This window comes from Lolium perenne, chromosome 2 (genome assembly GCF_019359855.2).
Source record: "Lolium perenne isolate Kyuss_39 chromosome 2, Kyuss_2.0, whole genome shotgun sequence".
NCBI classification, from domain to species: Eukaryota; Viridiplantae; Streptophyta; class Magnoliopsida; order Poales; family Poaceae; genus Lolium; species Lolium perenne.
The window spans coordinates 197788585-197807417 of record NC_067245.2 but is presented as its reverse complement, the minus strand read 5'-3'; the positions used below and the strand labels follow the sequence as shown (position 1 = coordinate 197807417).

Below are 18833 nucleotides of genomic sequence, written 5' to 3'. Positions count from 1 at the left end.
CCGCTACTGCAAAAATATCTAGTTAAGAATGATGTTGCAATCATGCAGGCACAATATCTTTTGTGCCACGCCGTAGTGTTCCGGAGCTAGCAGCCGCCATGGTAGGTATGGCTTAAACAAAGTGGCAGTGCAGATCTCGAATAATAATTCAAGGAATAAGAAATGTCAAACGAGATATTGTTGTATGGCCAGCTCTCGTGCCGCTCTATGCTCACAACCAACCACTTAAATTCGGGAGCACGACGGTTTGTGCTATTCTATTTTTCAGATGCATGCATGTTGCACGGATCATGACATGCAAATAAATGCATAGTACATGATACGCAGAGATGTGGTTACATATCATTTTCTCTTACATTGTAGTCGACTGCGAGCGCTGTAATTCAGCCTGGAAGTAGTGTGATTCTTCTTCCCGTGTATCGGTGTATCCACGGCCTCGTCCGAGCAGAGGTAGTGAGACCTTCTCGGGGAGAGTACCTATTGCAAGGCGGGAATGAGGTCCTTAATGGCTTTTTTCGGCGGCGCTTATACATGGTTGAGGAGTAGAAATGTAAGTGGAGAAGGGGGCATCACTTTCCTCGTGTGACTTTACTAGATCTTAGGCGTAGGATGAATGGATATAAGTAGATCACAAATATTTTTGTCATTATTCTTGGCCACTTTTTAATACTAAGTATGAGATATCTTGGCAGTGCTAGCATATTAAATTGCAAGCATCAATCAATTCACCCCAAAAGTTTAAACTGGTGTGGAAAGGCATTTCAAGTTGCGCGACAATCAAGTTTCAAGTCGTTGATCACAAGGGCCGGGAAGCTCTGTGGTGGACTCTCATTGCTATAACATTGGAGAAGAATATGGCAAGAGGTGAGAAAAGATGTGGAATTTTGGGTCAAAAAGGTTTGCTTGCTAATAAGTTGGCCAATGTTAGCAACAAAAATGATTTAGAGTGGACAAACACGAAAAAATAGCTATCAGCAGATGTTAGGCCAAAAGTTTGGCCATGTGCAAAGAATCGGTATAGTACATTTTAGACACGATCCAAATATATCCATTTGTCAGAAAGTTGTGACAAGAGGAAAGAGGCGTCGTAGAATATAAAGTACTACTTGAACTTAGATTGCTATGGATCTGACAAAGAAGAGCTGAGAAAGTATCGAAATGAGTAAAGCACGCTCGGTGTCCTCCAACCTGCGTGTGCCCACACCACATACTAGGCACATAAAGGCCTGGTCAAAGTCAACTCGCCAGCAGGGCATCCACAGTTCCACACATGCTACCTGGCCTAACCGTGACCGTTCAATCAAACTTAGTGCAAGTGTGCAACGGGGATTAATCTTCTTCAAGTTAGCAGACATCTGTCTTCCCGTACTGGTAGTATTGATTATTATTCATATACTGTGCAGGTTTGGAAGATTCCATAGTGTGTATGCGTGCATTTCTCTCGGTCTCACAGGACTAAATGGCCATGGAGAAAGGGACCGGCAGAGATGGGTTACAAGTCGAGCCCAACGACGTACCCTTCTTTCCTTTTCACAAGGGTTTTCCAATCTTCTCGAGTCTGGACTCGGACCAGATTGGTGTATGTTGAGTCGCTGACCATATATAGAAGCTTCAGGCGACCACGCATGTCAGTATCTAAACACTCACCCAAGTCAGCTGCGCCCCGTTTTGATCTTGATTTATATATCCCGCCAACCAAGTAGGTCTACAGGTATAAACAAATTAGCAAGATCAGTCGACAGACAGCACTGAGAAACCCGTCGCAATATTAGTAGAGATGAACGTGTACTATTTCTTTTGAGAGGGCGAACCCCCCTACTCACCCTTGTAACTCTACTGTCTACAGATGGTAACAGAGCTTTACTTCTCCAAAATTTGGCAAGACAATACAAGTTAAATGCACTCTATACCTTCTCAATAGGAAGGGTTCTATTTTGTCAACAGCAACTCTTTTCTGAGTGCCGAGTACAAACAGATGGTGCTTCGCAACAGAAGTCTACACTACTGCAGCCTCTGCAAATTCTTTATGTCTGATTCTACATCCACCGGGTATTTCAGCATAGCCTTCAGTTTAGCTGCGGCCTCGTCAAGGTGATCGATTTCCAGGTATCTTTCACTTGGGGACGCAAACAAAACTTCATTCACGTCTTCTTCGAGTTGCAGTGAGTACAGGTGCTCAAAGACCTAGAGGGGAAAATTGTTAGATCTAATACTTGCACTTGGACCTATGCAGTTACAAACATAAGCTTGTCCCAGGCCTGTCTTACCACTTTCAATCGCGAAATGACCATTTCCCTAACTGCTGATGATCGCGCAACTAAATTGATGATGAGGAGTCCCCCAGCTGAAAGGAACTTCTTTGCTGACATGAGGAAAGCATCTTCGACAAAGCTGACATGAGGGCAAGACAGCCCAGAACTGTAACCAGGGACTTCAAATCAAATTCTATAGACATGAAAAGGCTTGGCAAAAGAACACCAACAACAACAACAAAATGGTCGAACGACGTGGAAAAGTTGAGACTGCACCTTAGATCAGATGAATCTACATCAATAATAAGAATCCTAACTGCATTGCTGTCTCTTCTGTTTGGTACAGAATGGGCTGAAGTACCATGGTCTGCAACTGCTTTCTCTTCGATGAATTTGATTCCATCCCCCAAATGCACCTATTGCAAGGAAAGGGGGCAATGTAATGAAGCTCAATGCTATAAATAGCAAACTGTTTTAATATACATAAAAAAACAAGTCATCAGAAACCAACACTGAACACAACATTAAGAAAGATGGGGCAAGGCTTAGTAACTGAATGAGAGATCTGAATTCTGAACTAACCTCAGTATTGCTGATTACTGCAGGCTTAGTAGGTACTTCCTCTATTCCTAAATATAAGACGTATTGGCAGTTTAATTTGAGCTGCCAAAACATCTTATATTTAGGAACGGAGGGAGTACTACTTAGTATACTAGTAAAGCTCCTAAGCATGGATTCCTAAGAAGTACTCCTTAGTCTAAGAAGCTCCTAAGCCCCAACAACATCAAAACCTTTTTCCCAAGCAAGTTCGGGTATGCTAGATATGAAACCCAACGGAAACAAAAGGAAACCAAAACAAGGAGAGAGCAAAAAAGAACACGTAAACTAAGATTCCGGTACATGGATCGCCATGCGGTCCAAAAAGTAACATCTAGTTATTTTTGCATACTATATAAGTTACCTTCAATTGCTCATCCATTGAAAAGCCAAAATATTTCTTTGCATACTATATAAGTTACCTTCAATTGCTCATCCATTGAAAAGCCAAAATATTTCTTTGCATACTATATAAGTTACCTTCAATTGCTCATCCATTGAAAAGCCAAAATATTTCTTTGCTACCTCCTCCATCATAGGGTCCAACTCAACAACCTGTAAATTTTGAGAAACATGATCACCCAATTTAATCGGGCAAACAAGAACAGGATATGTTCGTTTACCTCAATATCTAGAAAAGGGAGACATCCACGAAGAAACATTGGCAAACTCCCTGCTCCAAGACCTACAATAGTGGTGCTAACCTACAAAACAAAATGCAGGATATTAGTATCAGAATTGAAATTTGTGTTGTAACGAAAAAATAATAACTGAGGCTAGTACGGAGGTCCAGACATTCAACAGATTAGTTCTAAATACAAAACCAACTCTAGAACTTCAGGTTTTTACTCTTTAAAATATGCATAATAACATCTTATTACTTACTTTTTCTCCAGATGACGCAGCAGCAGTAAGAGCAGATGCAGCTAAAGAAAGCCCACAGATGATACTACTGTGATAAGAGCTACCAAGATAGCTATGGTCGATCCTCAGACTGTTCTTGGATCCTACATATTATAAAAAAGCCAACCAATGGGTTTACAAGTTACAGAAGATATATACAAAGTAAAGGCATAACTAACATTGATTGTGCTATTGCAACAGAGAGGCTAGACCAAGCACATTAATAGGCGTACAAATATGAAAATTCAGGTAACAACAGTTACCGATCCAGGGTTTCAAAACAAGGCAGAATATCATAGATGGTATGAAATACGGGCAGTTGCAGCAGAAACCAGTTTTGCCTATGCAGATTGATTTCTATAAACTAAATGTAAGGTTTGAATATAGATGGGTTCCCACCCAAAGTTACTATTCACTCTTTTAAATAAAAAATCAAACACTTAAATGTTTCCAAGTCAACATTTGTCCTCCAGGTAACCTCTGGAAAAAGTGGATAATTGCTGCAATTCCTGTTACTATGAGGACCATGAAACCTTATCCAACAGCAAAAATAGAGCACAGGAGAACTGGTCATATTCAACTAACATTCCAAAGGAGGGAAAGGACAGGTACATCACCTAATGATTACATGTAAGTTAAGAATAGCGTGTAGAATCAACAAGCATTACAAGAGGAAATGAGCAAAGTTATACAGAATCTGCATCTTTTTGAAAGGTTTAGAATGACCTGGTATAATGTCTTAGCTATCAGGAAGTCTAGATGCAGGGAAGATCAACAGACAGAATTAGTATCAGAATTAGAACTTCAAATTTAAAGAGTGATTGCATGTCAAAAGGTACACGCAAGTAACTGGATAAATATTCCCAGATTAAACATACACTCATACAGTACAAAAATAATTCCAGCAATTAGTAAGAATTCAGACTGCAATTCATATCCCAGATTAGGCATGGAATGTTCAATGTTCCCCATGAAACCTAAACGCAAAAACAAGGTTATCAACAAATAGAAAAGGCTCAAACCAAGCCAATGAAAGGCATGGATTATTCGTACCAACAAGGAAAGCAAACAACCACACCATAACAGAAATATTGCAATTTAAATAAGAATATACCACTGAGACCCTTTTTCTGGTTCTTCTTTTTTGATGCTGTAGATGAATTTTTGCTCTTATTGTCTGTCTCCTCGCTGGTGGACTCACTGATTAACAATGCTTCAGATTGCACTAAGCCAGAACTTCGTTTGAAAATAAGTCGCCGGAACATTTTTTCAGACGAACAGCTTTGGTCTCCATCAACATTTTCGTACACAACATCTTCAACAACCATTGGACCTGTTATTTCTGACGTTACCTTCAAAATGCAACACAAGGAGGTCAGCTGAGGAGGTATTTAATTTGTGCAACTCAACAGTGATCAGACATCAGAACAAATCAGTGAACCATGTGGTTTTGACAAATTCAAATAAAAACATATACATGTATTAGTCCACAAGTAGTACCATCATGTTCAGACCTGTGCTGCTAGGGGTTGGTTGAAGTGACCTCAGTTGGCCAGTTATAGTTGCACCCCTATTTCTATCCAGAAAGTCAAACACATGCCAAACTCTCTCCTAAGCCAGTAAGCTACACCACTAGGGGCCAGGAACGGACATTCACACCAAATCCAAAACTGAATCAAGCCATCTACCAATTGATAAAGTTCAAACATCAAGCTTTGTGATTCATTGCACAAGGAAGGGTCAAGATATATTCTATAGGAAAAATCATTAGGTAGATCCTCCTGAGCAACTACACAAGTTCTCAAATAGCTGACAGTTAATTTAATCAACCCAAGGTGATAATAATCTCATCCTCAGGTACTTTTCCCGAGCCAGTGCCCTAGAAGGATCAGTTAGATTAACATCACCCGAAAGGTTGAACAATTAAGCACTATTAAAAGTTCTTAGGGCGATTAAGATACCCTTTACAGAAGGGAGCATGCAAATTTTTAACTTTTTTGGGGACATAGGCAAAAGAGTAATCATAAACCTTGGTTTTGGGATTAGTTATCTTGCAATTAGCTTGAAGGGAATGTAACAGAGTAGGGGAGAGGGAAACCAGGCTGACTAAATCATCCTTTTTGGTTGCATATGACACTTTTACTGTACTCATCCTCATACGGAGGGTGGGATAATAGAAACCAGCCATACAATACAGGTAATTTTCCCATCAATTCATCCTATTGAATCCTTGGTATAAGTACGAAAAATATTTGTCTCCATGCATCTCAGTTCCTTCGAGCCCTGTCATACACAGCTTCTCTCCAAGCAGTATTTACAAGAATGTGAGCTAAAATGACTAGCGATAGCCCAGCATAGGAGATACACTAATCATCATCAGTAAACTGCAAACCGAAGTGATCTAGAGAGAACATGGCAAGCAGATGACTCGAGAAGAAACTAAGGAATTCATCAAGCTATAACTGAACGAGATGTAATTAACTAGAAGTCCAACACTAACGCTAGGACTAACAAGCTTTGGAATGACAGGAAGCTAATATGGTCCTGGAAGAGACCACTGAGTTCGATGACAGCGCCATTGCCGCCTTCATTGACAAGTTTAAGACCCCTTTGTCGCCTCACTCCATCACGATGTTCAGCTCCCTTGTGAAGAATATGGAGAAGGTGAAAAATCCCAAGGGCGACAAGGTCGGCGCCAAGAAGAAGGCAATTGAGATTACATGACGGATGCAGTTCATGCAACCTTTGTGTGGAATTGTCAAAAATGTGGCAGATTGTCATTGACAGGTTGTTTGATGTTGTTGTGTTGTTGTTTTAGGCTTCGGGGGTAGTCCGCATGTCGAAGGTACTCAAGTTCGTATGGTTTTCGATTCGGTTTTCCTCATAAACTGGATCATTTCCCTTTCTTCTTAAATGAATAGCCAGAGCTCCTGGCGTTTGCTCAAAAAAAAAATGGTCCTGGAATCCTGATTCAACACAAATTAGTATATCTTATCATTACATAGCTTGGAACATTTGCTCAAGTGAGATACTTCAAACTTCAAGATCAAAACACTACAGGGAATTCTGTGCTTGCATCAATTTAATGGACAACTGCAATCATGCCAAGATATTTACTATGTGCATTGAGAACCTATACAGGCAAAGGCTGCAGTTAAACAGGTGATAGATGAATTGAAGTGGTTTTGACTGTTATAACTTAGCAGTACGGAACTTGATGCAGGAGAACACTAGAATAGTACGAAAGTGTAACCAAACATCATTTAGTAAGAACCCTCAAGGCCCCAGTGCGTTATCAAAAGAAGAAGCCTAAATTTTAGACCCTGAATGTCTAATTGGTATGGTTTCCCCAACTGCATAATGAGGTATCTGAGACCCTGAAATTTAAAGACCGAATTATTTCGAAAGTTAAGGCGGTTTTGAGGCATAAGCCTCGACATGGAACAAACGTGGCTAACAACATATATTTTTGTATGCTTCCACATTTCATGTAATCCAAAAGATTTATCTAAGCTTGCAAAAGAATTTTGAACTAGAATAGAAGTTCTTGCAACTTTTGATCGAACAAAATAGAACCAAAAAATACAGATTTATGACAAAACAACATAGCTTTTTTAAAGTTTCTGAAGATTTTATTTAAAAACCAAATATAATTTAGCGTCCCTTAAATATTAATTTCTGAACACTGAAAATCTGAACTAACATTTATTTTCTAGGACTAAATCGAATGTGGAACCATATTAATAAGCCACATTGTCAGCCATCTGTGTACCACTTCGGTTAAACATGATCATCGTGCGTCACATCAACAAAACCATTCTCAAAACTGGGTTAGGTTCAAAGTGTTCCGGCTATGAAAGTTGATGATCACCACGATGACATTTCTCAAGAGTACCCGGGCCTGTCGGCCAAGGCTATATACTCGTTGAATAGCATGTGTGCGGTCCAGAACATCTAAGAGCATCGCAGACCTGTTATTGCCTCAACCTTCCGTCGCCTAAACGGTGATAGTCCCTCTAAGAAGCTAACTGCAGAGGGATGGCTCCGCATAGCTAGTTAGCAGGCTGAGGTCTCGTTCGTTAACGGAATTAACCAGACAAATCGCTCTACCAACTAAGAACAGTCATTCACTACCACCCATAGAATCAAGAAAGAGCTCTCAGTCTGTCAATCCTTGCTATGTCTGGACCTGGTAAGTTTCCCCGTGTTGAGTCAAATTAAGCCGCAGGCTCCACGCCTGGTGGTGCCCTTCAGTCAATTCCTTTAACACATGGTCCTATAGTTTTATGTTCAACTAGGACCTCGTTTTTCAAGATCAAAATTGATCCTTTTCCACATAAATTAAGCTTATTTAATTAGCGTTTGCCCTAAGGGAAAACAACAAACATCAATTTCCACTAGAATAGGTCTAGAAAAAAAACCTCGTGCAGAATATCTCTTTGTTTCACGCCATCACTAGCCATCATGAACCTGCAACATGAAACATCAAAGTAAAAAAAAGGTTTTAAATAAATAGTAGAACAAAGCCAAGTGATAAAAGTAAACAAGTTCAGTAGTGCTCAATGAAGTATGAACAATGGGATGTTCAGATATCATATATCATATGACAGTGAAGTAGTCTGTAGATGAACACCGTTGCTTGCACGTATTACTATCAAATGTAAGAAAATTACCCAGCTCTTTCCAGACATAACAATGCATATAGCCATAATGCAGCTTTTCATGAAATTTGAGGTCCCCTTCCATGACAAAAGCAACATTAATTGAGAGACTGCGCCATAAAGTGAAACACATTCTACTGTACTACGTAAGGATTGCACCATGTACACTGAAAACTATATATAACCAGTTGCCAAAATCCACCTATACGATAAATGTTAAATAACAGAACAGGGACTATCACATCATTCCCTCCATGTTACCTTTTTTCAAAAGGCACAAATAGTCCCTCCATGTTACTTGTTCACTGTAATCCAGAGTTCCAGACCTGTTACCATAGCTTAGTAGTTTATTTTTGTTAAGTTTTGTATAATGTACCCTTAGAATCAGATCAGTTTCATATTGATTTGACTATTACTAGCATATAATGCATCATGAAACTACATGGTTCCTTTGTACTATTTTAAGCGAGTACTTATTTATATGGTAATAGGTTAGTTACTTCTTCAATATTTGTGACTTCTAGCTTTAAAGGAAGTTCACAAAAAAAGTCACACCCTATTAATTATCAACATGGGTAATAGTTTAGTTACTTCTTCAGTATTTGTGACTTCTAGCTTTAAAGAAAGTTCAAAAAAATGTCACACACTATTAATTATCAATATGCTGAACACATCTATAGACTATAGTAACTAATAGTGTCCATGCACTTGGCAATTTGAACAAAAGATATTACAAATCATCAAATTATGCAATAACATATAGATACAAAATTTTGTCTCATTTTATTGGGAAGATATGCAGGCTCTTACAATTTAACAGAAAGCAACAATAACTCATCAAATTAGACATTAAAATATAGCTAGGAAGTTTTGGGTTCCTTTTATTGGGAAGATATGTAGGCACTTACAGTTTAACAGGAAGTTAGTTGATGTATGGGAAATAAAAAATGGAAAATTATTAAAAAAACAGAAATGTGTATTATGTATTCCAATACAGAAATATACTTAGCACCACAATACAAAAACATCTCAGAACTAATGAAATGCTAATTTGTGAGCAGTAAACAAATATGACATTAATTTACTCTATGGTTGCTACAATATAATAACTTGAGCAAAAGGGTGTAAGGTGATTAAAGGATCTAGCTAGTGCAGGTTGTAGTAAACAAAATAAAGCAGGAGATATAATAATGACAATGATAATAATTACTACCTCCGACCCAAGGAATAAGGCGCACGCGTATTTCAAGACGAACTTTGACCGTAAAAATTGAGCAACAAAATTTTGATTATATTATATGTAGTTAGTATCGTTGGATTCGTATTGAAAAGCACTTTCTAATGATGCTAATTTCATACAAACAATATTTATATATTTGAAGCAATTCTTGGTCAAACAAAAAACACGTAAAACGAGGGCGCCTTATTCTTTGAATCGGAGGGAGTATAATAATTATAACAATGATATTACATTCCTAAATAGGCTAACTAGCAGAATATACACATCAACTTATTTAGCGTCAGCGGAATATTGTTTAAAAGGGAGTAGCATTGATTTTTTCCTGGCCAGTGACCATACAATCTTTTGCCCCAATACATAATTGCAAAGTTTGGCTTAGTTATTTGATGTCTGAACATCATAAATGCCAACTTGTAGAAGAAAATGCTGATGAAATTTCAAAGGAAAGCATTGACACCTACGGGATAGGGTCTGTGTCTTCAGGATATTCAGGTTCTAGATCCTTAACAAGAGGAGATAAATCCTTCTGAGAATTGGCAAAAATATTAATGTTAAGGTATAACATATGATGAAATATGAGCCTTTGGCAACCGCAGTGTTCTAATTTGTGAAAAATCACCTTGATAACATCCATGTCAGCACTTGCATGTCTGCTATCCAAGAATACCTGGCATATCATAAATATAAACCACAAGAGTGATGTAGCATAATCCTAGATAACAAAATGTTTGCATTCATAAAATTTGTACCATGATAAGACGAGCAGCCTTTGCACTTTCAACTACCACCCACTGCCCTTCCTCTGACGCAAATAACCATTCCTGAGCTCGTGCCTGAAAGAATGTATGTTCGTTAGCAATTTTGGATGGACCGAAGAACCCATTTGGTTGTATTTTCTACATTGTTAGGTACAATACTGAAAGGACTGATGAATATGCAATGGAAGCTACTGTGCAGTCTGTGATTAAGCAAAGTCTAATTGGCCAGATTAGTTGACCCACAAGCTACTCCCACAGACAAAAAAATCATTTAGTTGCAGCTTAAAAACTGTGACAGCCATAAATCAGAGATAAATAACTAGTGGCAAACTGTACTAAAAACCTTAGCAGGATTAAATCTAGGGTAACATAAAATTTACTATTTGAAATAGGATTCATGGCAGCATATTTATAGGTTTCAGTACTGGTAAGGAAACTAAACCATACTTAAAAAAGCATTGCTTGGTTGGTATATCTGTCGACTACCGGACTTCAACCAAATTGTTTCCTTTTACCTTAAGATGGAAATTTCGTAATTCCAAATTACATGAAAAATTACATTAGTATTAATAAGGTCCTAATAATGCATGTGCTGGTCTCATATAATTGCAAGGTCAATCAACCAAGTCAAGTCTGTATTAGTCATTTCCTTCCAATCCTGATTGGTAATTGCTTAACAACTTGTTAAGCAATAATTCCTCATGTTACGCGATAAATTATAAGACTTGGATCAAGAACGGGTCATAGAGATCACACAAAATCCCCTAGCCAATTTATTCAAGTGTGTCTTGGTTTCGAAGTAATCTCAGGTGATAATCAGATAACGTATTGTAGTATTCCACTTGTTTATTGCAAAAGAAAGGAAATAATTGGCTAGGGGTTTCAGTTTAAACGCGACAGTAAACATACTGAAAGGCACAGGTGTAAATTGACAATATGTAGCATACCTTAGGCACAATGAAAACTCCACAATGGTATGCAAATACACCAGTTTGATTCTTAGCATCCATGAAAACAGCCTTGTAGCAATAAAGTGAACTTCCCTGCTCACCAAGAATCAACTGCCTCCTTCGTCCTGGAACAATGACCTTCAAATTTCCAATAGCTCCTAGCTGAAGATCTCGCAATGAGAAAAGTACATCAACACCAGAAGTGTGCGACTCCCGGATTTTGTTCTCATTTTGCAGAGCATGAATTACAGCATTTGCCTGTAAAGCCAACATAGAGTACAAGAGTAACTGTAAGAGTCCCGACAGAAACTTAATTATTTACATTTCATAATGCTTATCAGAAGAACATAATAGTACCTGTTTCATGTTACAGTATTTAGCATTCTGATCCAGTCGCGATTCTATTGTGTGGACAACACCCATCTTCCCTTTTACCATGACCAACATGAAGGTCTGGAAGGCAGACTTACTGGAGCGTTCACTGGCTATAGCCTGAATACTCAAATCCCATCCAAACCTGAACTCAGGCAAAAGTAGGTCTACAAGAGAGAAAGTAGAAAAGAGCGTAACTAAAGTTTCAATATTAACTGTTAATTACATAAAATAATTTCCTAGAAAATAGCCTATCTGTTCTATGATTGGTGTTCTAGAATTTTAGGAACTCCATAAAATCTGATTATCTGAACGCAAATATCTGCAGAAGTATCAATATTTGACACAGGTACACCGCTAGTACATCACGAGATTTTCTGTTAAAGATACTTTCATAATCGCTTGACCTTTTATTTGTACTATTTATAGTTTAAAACTCAATGGTCATATTTGTACCAAGTCAGTATAATCTCTCATGGAAGAACAGGAGAAATAAAAGAGCTGTAACTTAAAATTTGGACCTATCTTAAATTCTAAAACAGAAGCATGCACATGCATATGTAAAGTTTAAATAAGAAGTTAATAAGAGTTCACCTAAAACATGGGATTCTGCTAAAGTAAAGCACACAAACTTTCCCCCTGACTTCAAAACCCTCTTGGCCTGCGAAAGGTGCTTGCTTAGTCAGACTTGACATGAAGAAAATAGAATTTCCATCAAGTCTACTAAATTTCTACTGGTAAATGGGGGGATCTAAACTTTAAAATTCATGATCGAAAAACCTCATTTAGATATTTCATTCCCAGCTCCGTGCCAACTTCTGGTTCCATAAGAGCATCCAATCCTCCCTTATCAAGTATGAAATCAAATGACCCAGCTGGAAACTGTCAATTTGGGGCGTCAGTTGATTTCCACAAGAATGTATAACAGGTCGCTAAACAAATACAGTCCACAAGGTGTTAAAATTCAGAAGCCCACAAAAAACCTTGCAGAATGGTGAAGGGCAAATGAGAGGCATAAAACAATAGAAATTTTGAAAGTGTGTAAACGGAAACAGTCAGTGACCCAAACATTGTCCATCAGATGAATGAAACGGATACTTTCCAACCGTCCATCCGACCGAAGGCGTTTGGAGCGGATAAGGTTCAGGAAAATGTGTATCCACTACAATCTGTATCCGATTCCACTCTGAAACATAGGGTAGAATAGGATATGGGATATGATACAGAATTTTAACACCCAGATTCGACTATCCGGACTTTTCGACAATACAGTCCACATAATATTATATAGGACATCCGAGTCAAAACTACAATGCTCAGGCAATATATCGAAAACCACCTGCATTTCGGCGTTTTAGAAGTTTCCTATTGCGAGCTTATGCATTTATGTGTAGCTCATGTTGTAGTTGCATACAAATATTTATCCTGAAAAGTTTTCAGAAGGTTAATTCACTGTGTATTGCCTTGGAACCTAGGTAATACTTATGTGTTACAACTACTATTCCATGATCACTTCATGTCTTCATCTATCAGTGACTGCACATCAACTGAAAATCATATAACTATGTGTTAAGCCTATGTATTGAACTGCTAATGTAGTTGCATTTTGGAAGTACTGTATCTTTCATTGATCTCTTCTTTCACGCTATATCCTGTTAAATATTTGTAACTGGGGATGTCTGTATTCAGCTCTCTCCATATTCGTGACCGTTATTATACGTGTCTGTATTCGTATCCAATGCTTTCTGCATCTGACTCCAGTTCGGAGAAAAAGTATAGTTAGGATATGGAATGACCAATATCCGTCTGTATCTGCCAATTTCACCCCTACATTCAGAATCTCAATAAATACATATTTTAATTTTCTTTTAGTTTGATCTACCATGTTGCAGAAATTGCGAACAAAAACTATAAGTATCTCCTGGAAGCTAGGTATAGAGTACCAACACATTAATTCAGTTGTAAGACTATGCACTGACAACAGACAGACACCACTCCATGGAACCCAGACCAACTTGCTCTGTAGGCAGGAGTTGAAATTCCAGTCAGGGTGCCAATGTCCATAAAAAATTAGAGGTGTACCTATTTTTCATTCAGTGAACCAGTGGCTAATATCATCATCCGTTACAGCATCAAGTAATCGAGCATTGCATACTTTGATAGTAGCTTCAAAAAACACAATCAATGTTCAAAGTTCAAACATCACAATTCTGAACCTGCCTGTAATCGAAGTGAGCGCAGATGTTTCAGCTAGAGCAGACCCTCATTTCAACTAGAGCGGACCACCACCAATCCAGCACCAATCCTAAATTAGCACGATTCTCGGCCGCAATCCACGACGCGGGGGACCCATACCTGCATTTTGGTCATGTCCATGACGCGCCAGCGCATCTCGGGGCGCGCGCGGGCGTGGCGGCGGAGCATGTCGGCGACGATGACGCGGGAGAAGTCGATGTTGGTGATGCGGCGGAAGCCCAGGTCGTAGAGCTCCTCCGAGAGCACGGAGCTGCCGCAGCCCGGGACGAGGATGTCCGCCCCCTCCGCCCCGAGGAGGAGCGAGCGGAGCGGGGCCTTGATCTGCGCCCACTCCGCGTACCACTCGAAGCTGTCGCCGCCGCCGCGGAGCGCGAAGAACTTGTCCCAGTTCTCCCGCGACGTGAAGTCGTCTAGCGCGCCGAGGAGCGCCGGCGTGGTGGCCGCCATGGGATGTAGATGGATGCGCGAGGCTCAACCTCAAACCCTAGCCGAGTGTAGTAGTAGGGGTAGGGGTTTGAGATGGTCGGAGTCGGAGAATGGAGAGGGACGATTGTCCAGAGTCGAGAGTGCGACCTAAATCCAGTGTGGGCCCGTCATTTCCCCATCGTCCGAGAGCACAGTAGTAGAGCATCCAAAAAAATGTTTTATTTCCTCCATCTCATACTGTAATTGATTGTATCTATATATATTAACAAAATGTATCAACATTATATCTAAATCTAAGAGAAGCGCCTCGGTCGCTCCCCGCGGGCGACCTGGGCGCTAACCATTGCCGTCGGGAGCAGCTCCGCCTCCACTCTCCTCCCCCGCCGCCGCCGGTAAGCGTCGCCGGGCAAAGCCCGCGCGGCGTGGGTGGCGGCGGGATCTCCCTTCCCAGCTCCAGAGGCGGGTTGTGCGGGGCAACTTCGTCGCCCGGAGGAGCGGGCCGGTGCCAGGCTTTGGCGCAGGGCGGCGTGGAGCTCCCGCTGCTGCATCGTGGACGGTCGCGCTCAGCGAGCGTCGGTGCGGTTGGGGCCGGCGGCGCTCAAGCGAGCGTCGTGGTGGCTCGGTCGCGCTCAAGCGAGCGGCGGCCTCAGATCGGGTGCCGGGGAGCAGCCTTGGGATGCGGCGGATGCGTCCGGCGGTGGTTGAGCGCGGCTCTGGTTCTGCGCGTAGACGCGCAAGCGCGCTGGCGCCCAGGGGTCCTCATCCCTGGCACGGTGGAGGCGTCGGGGTCGCTGCGGGCGGCCGATCTGGGCCTTTGCGGGCCCATGGCGCGGCTCCTCGATGGCGCCGCGGCTAGGACCAGATCTTTGACGGCTCCCGTCCCGATCTGGTGCTCCAGCAGTTGTTTGAAGCGGAGTGTGGTCCTGGTTTTGGCTGCTGCGTCGGGTGTGGGCGTCTGGTGGTCGGCGGCAAGGTCACATGCTATGTTGCCTGCGCTCCTTCAACCCGAGCTTCAAGAGAGCTCGATGGCGGAGATGGCATGTCAGGCGAAAGCCTTGCACCTATCCTGAGTAGGTGCCGATGACGACGGTGCCCACGAGAGCTGTACTCCTTCTTGAAGGCGTCTTCGTGAGCTACATCTCATGCTGTCGCGGGTGTCTGGTGTTCTCCTTGTTAAAACCTGAGCTCCCCGTGAGCGGGCGACAGCGACATCTATGTCGCTACCTTCTTGAAGGCACCGCCTTTGGAGGCCTCGACACTTGTGATGTGGTAGGTTTGCATCAACTAGGCATGGTTGCCTTGCGGCCGAAGATGGTGGACGCCGGGGCAGTGGCTCCGGACGGTGGATGGTGCGTCGAGGCGGCAGCCTCGAACGGCCTTGCAACTACAGGCACATGGAGTGTGGTTGTGGTTTAACAAGGCAAGGGTGGCGTGCTCGTGCTACGTGGGTAGCGAGTCCGTCGGCCTGGTCGGCTCGATCGGATGGTCGGCCTGGCTGGCATATCGGGGCGGCGGCCCCGGATCTTTTGGCGCGACGTTCGTGGTCTGCGGATGGCCGTCTAGTGTAGCCTGGGCTACGAGGCGTCTAGTCTGTGCGGCGTTGCGGCTCGTAACCGAGCAGGGGAAGCCGGAGTGGCGGCTCCGGGCACGAATGTGTTTGTTTGTGCAATGGTGGCTTTGTGTCGTGTGGGCGACGAGGCTCTGTTGTTTGTGCGGTTTTTTACCCTTTTTTCCTCAAAAATGGGGTCATTTTGTATGGTTTTTGTTCCCGGTTTTCCTCATAAACTGGGTCAACCGGTCGTCTTGACCTTCTCCTCTATTGCGATGAATATAACAAAAAAAATCTAAATCTACGATAAAAAAACTATGGAATGGAACGAGTAGGTCATAAAAAATACTACATATGCTTAAGGGTACCATGGAAAAAGAATTCTTTTTTGAGGTACATAATTGCATACTATTTTTTATAAAAGGATAAAATTTTGTTACAAGAAAGGACATCGAGCGTTGCGAACAACGGGTGTCACAGAACACCACCCACCCGCACATTCACTCACACTGATTACTCTCGCAAAAGCTAATCATTAGACTTTCAATGTATCATTCATAGGATTCATGGTTGCCATTTCCAGACCATGCAAACACACATGACAAACTTGCCTAGAATACACACATCCCACCAACTCCGACATCAAGAGTATGAGTGACGAGGGGTGAACTCGACAATGCCCATATTATGGACTTGGTTTTTGGGAAGAAGGCGGCGAGGAGAATCCAAGAGCGAGATTGGCACATGACGTACCCAAGTTCACGGCCCCGCGGTGGAGGATCGCTACATCCTGCAGAATCCAGTATATGATCATAGTTGTGTTACAGGGAGCCGCCGCAGGCGGAGGGAGCCTGACACAGAAGGGCTCGCCAGCAGCGCAGGAGCGTGACTACGTTCTCCATGATTTATGCACTGCCCTCTTACGTAGCAAATGGAATCTGCAAAACTGTTGCTTGTCATCTCATCTACTTCAACCTCGGCCGACGATCAGATTGGACATACATAACTCCCTCAGCCTGCGGCGGCTCGCTGTAACACAACTATGATCGTATACTAGATCTCTAGGAGGATGTAGCGATCCTTCACCGCGGGATGTGAAACTGGTACGTTGATGTCTACACACGCTTCTATTCCTGTAGACAGTGTTGGGCCTTCAACAGCAGAGGTTTGTAGAACAGTAGCAAGTTTTCCTTAAGTAAATCACCCAAGGTTTATCGAACTCAGGGAGGTAGAGGTCAAAGATATCCCTCTCAAGCAACCATGCATTTAAGATACAAGAAGTCTCTTGTGTCCCCAACACACCTAATACACTTGTCAGATGTATAGGTGCACTAGTTCGGCGAAGAGATAGTGAAATACAAGTAATATGGATGATTGTAAGTAGTAATTGCAATCTGAAATAAAAATGGCAGCAAGCGAACATGTAGCAGAACTTGTTGAAAACGGTGTTTCAATACTTAGAAACAAGGCATAGGGATCATACTTTCACTAGTGGACACTCTCAAAAATGATCACATAACTGAATAAATAAATGCTACTCTTAAGCACTCTCTTGTTGGATAACAAACATCATTCATTATGTAGGGCTACAAAAGCACACCTCAAGCCGGAGTAAACAAGCTCCACAACGTCCGGAGTTCATATTAAATTAACCTCTAGAGTGCATAATAGACCGTTGCAATTTAGACCGAGTACTAACATAGCGTACACACTGTCACCAATAGCTATGAAAGGGGGGAATAGATCACATCAATACTATCATAGTAATAGTTAACTTCATAATCTACAAGAGATTACAATCATAACCTACGCCAAGTACTACATGATGCACACATTGTCAACTTTACATCATGGAGGAGGAATAGACTACTTTAATAACATCACTAGAGTAACACATAGATTAATAGTGATACAAAGCTCATGATCACATAAAGATCACACCATGGGAGAGAGAGATGAACCACATAGCTACCGGTAGAGCCCTTAGCCTCGGGGGAGAACTACTCCCTCCTCATCATGGGAGTCAGCAACGGCGATGAAGATGGTGGTGGTGTCGATGGAGATGACTCCGGGGGCAATTCCCCGTCCCGGCGGCATGCCGGAACAGAGATTCTATCCCCCGAAACTTGTCTTCGCGATGGCGGCGGTGATACGTCCAAAACGTATCTACTTTCCCGAACACTTTTGCTATTGTTTTGCCTCTAATTTATGTATTTTGGATGCAACTAACACGGACTAACGCTGTTTTCAGCAGAACTGCTCTGGTGTCTCGTTTTTGTGCAGAAATCCAACTTTCGGGAAAATCCTCGGAATTTATGCAGAAGGCCCTATTTTCCCAGAATAATGACGGAGCCAGAAGGACAATTAAGGTGGAGGCCCGAGGGCCCCACACCATAGGGCGGCGCGGCCCAGGGGGGCCCGCGCGGCCCTGTGGTGTGGCCCCCTCGGCCGGCCCCCGACGCCCTCCTTCGGACTACTTATCGGCCTCGACCTAAAAACGCACGGAGAGAAGTCGAAGTCGTCAGAAACCCTCCAGAACGCCGCCACATCGCGAAACTCCGTCGTGGGAGCCAGAAGTCTCCGTTCTGGCACTCCGCCGGGACGGGGAATTGGAGGAGATCATCACCGCCATCACCGCCAACGCCTCTACATCAACCAGCCATGTTTCCCCCATCCATGTGTGAGTAATTCCCCCGCTGTAGGCCGAAGGGGATGGTAGGGATTGGATGAGATTGGTCATGTAATAGCATAAGATTGTTAGGGCATAGTGCCTAGTGTCCGTTATTGGTACTTTGATGATATTGTTGCAACTTGTTATGCTTAATGCTTGTCACTAGGGCCCGAGTGCCATGATCTCAGATCTGAACAT

The 18833-nt window shown here is 42.2% G+C and overlaps 1 protein-coding gene across 2 annotated transcripts; it reads right to left on the bottom strand.

The window, feature by feature from the left end:
• Positions 1-1841: 1841 nt before the first annotated feature.
• LOC127334331 (uncharacterized) lies at positions 1842-14512 on the bottom strand. 2 transcript variants are annotated; one of them, XM_051360763.2, is made up of 16 exons: positions 14089-14509; positions 12514-12615; positions 12328-12394; positions 11719-11900; positions 11359-11619; positions 10403-10486; positions 10273-10320; positions 10115-10179; positions 8174-8222; positions 4867-5104; positions 3735-3856; positions 3473-3553; positions 3330-3404; positions 2529-2668; positions 2268-2418; positions 1842-2184 (listed from the first exon to the last, which is right to left on the bottom strand). In XM_051360763.2, exons 1-16 carry the CDS (start codon positions 14434-14436, stop codon positions 2002-2004), a joined length of 2196 nt encoding a protein of 731 aa, XP_051216723.1. In that variant the 5' UTR covers positions 14437-14509; the 3' UTR covers positions 1842-2001. The 2 variants fall into 2 exon arrangements, 1 of the variants encoding a protein (XP_051216723.1); XR_007872120.2 differs by lacking the exons at positions 1842-2184; positions 2268-2418 and having other exon boundaries at positions 2530-2668; positions 3214-3404; positions 14089-14512.
• Positions 14513-18833: the final 4321 nt, after the last annotated feature.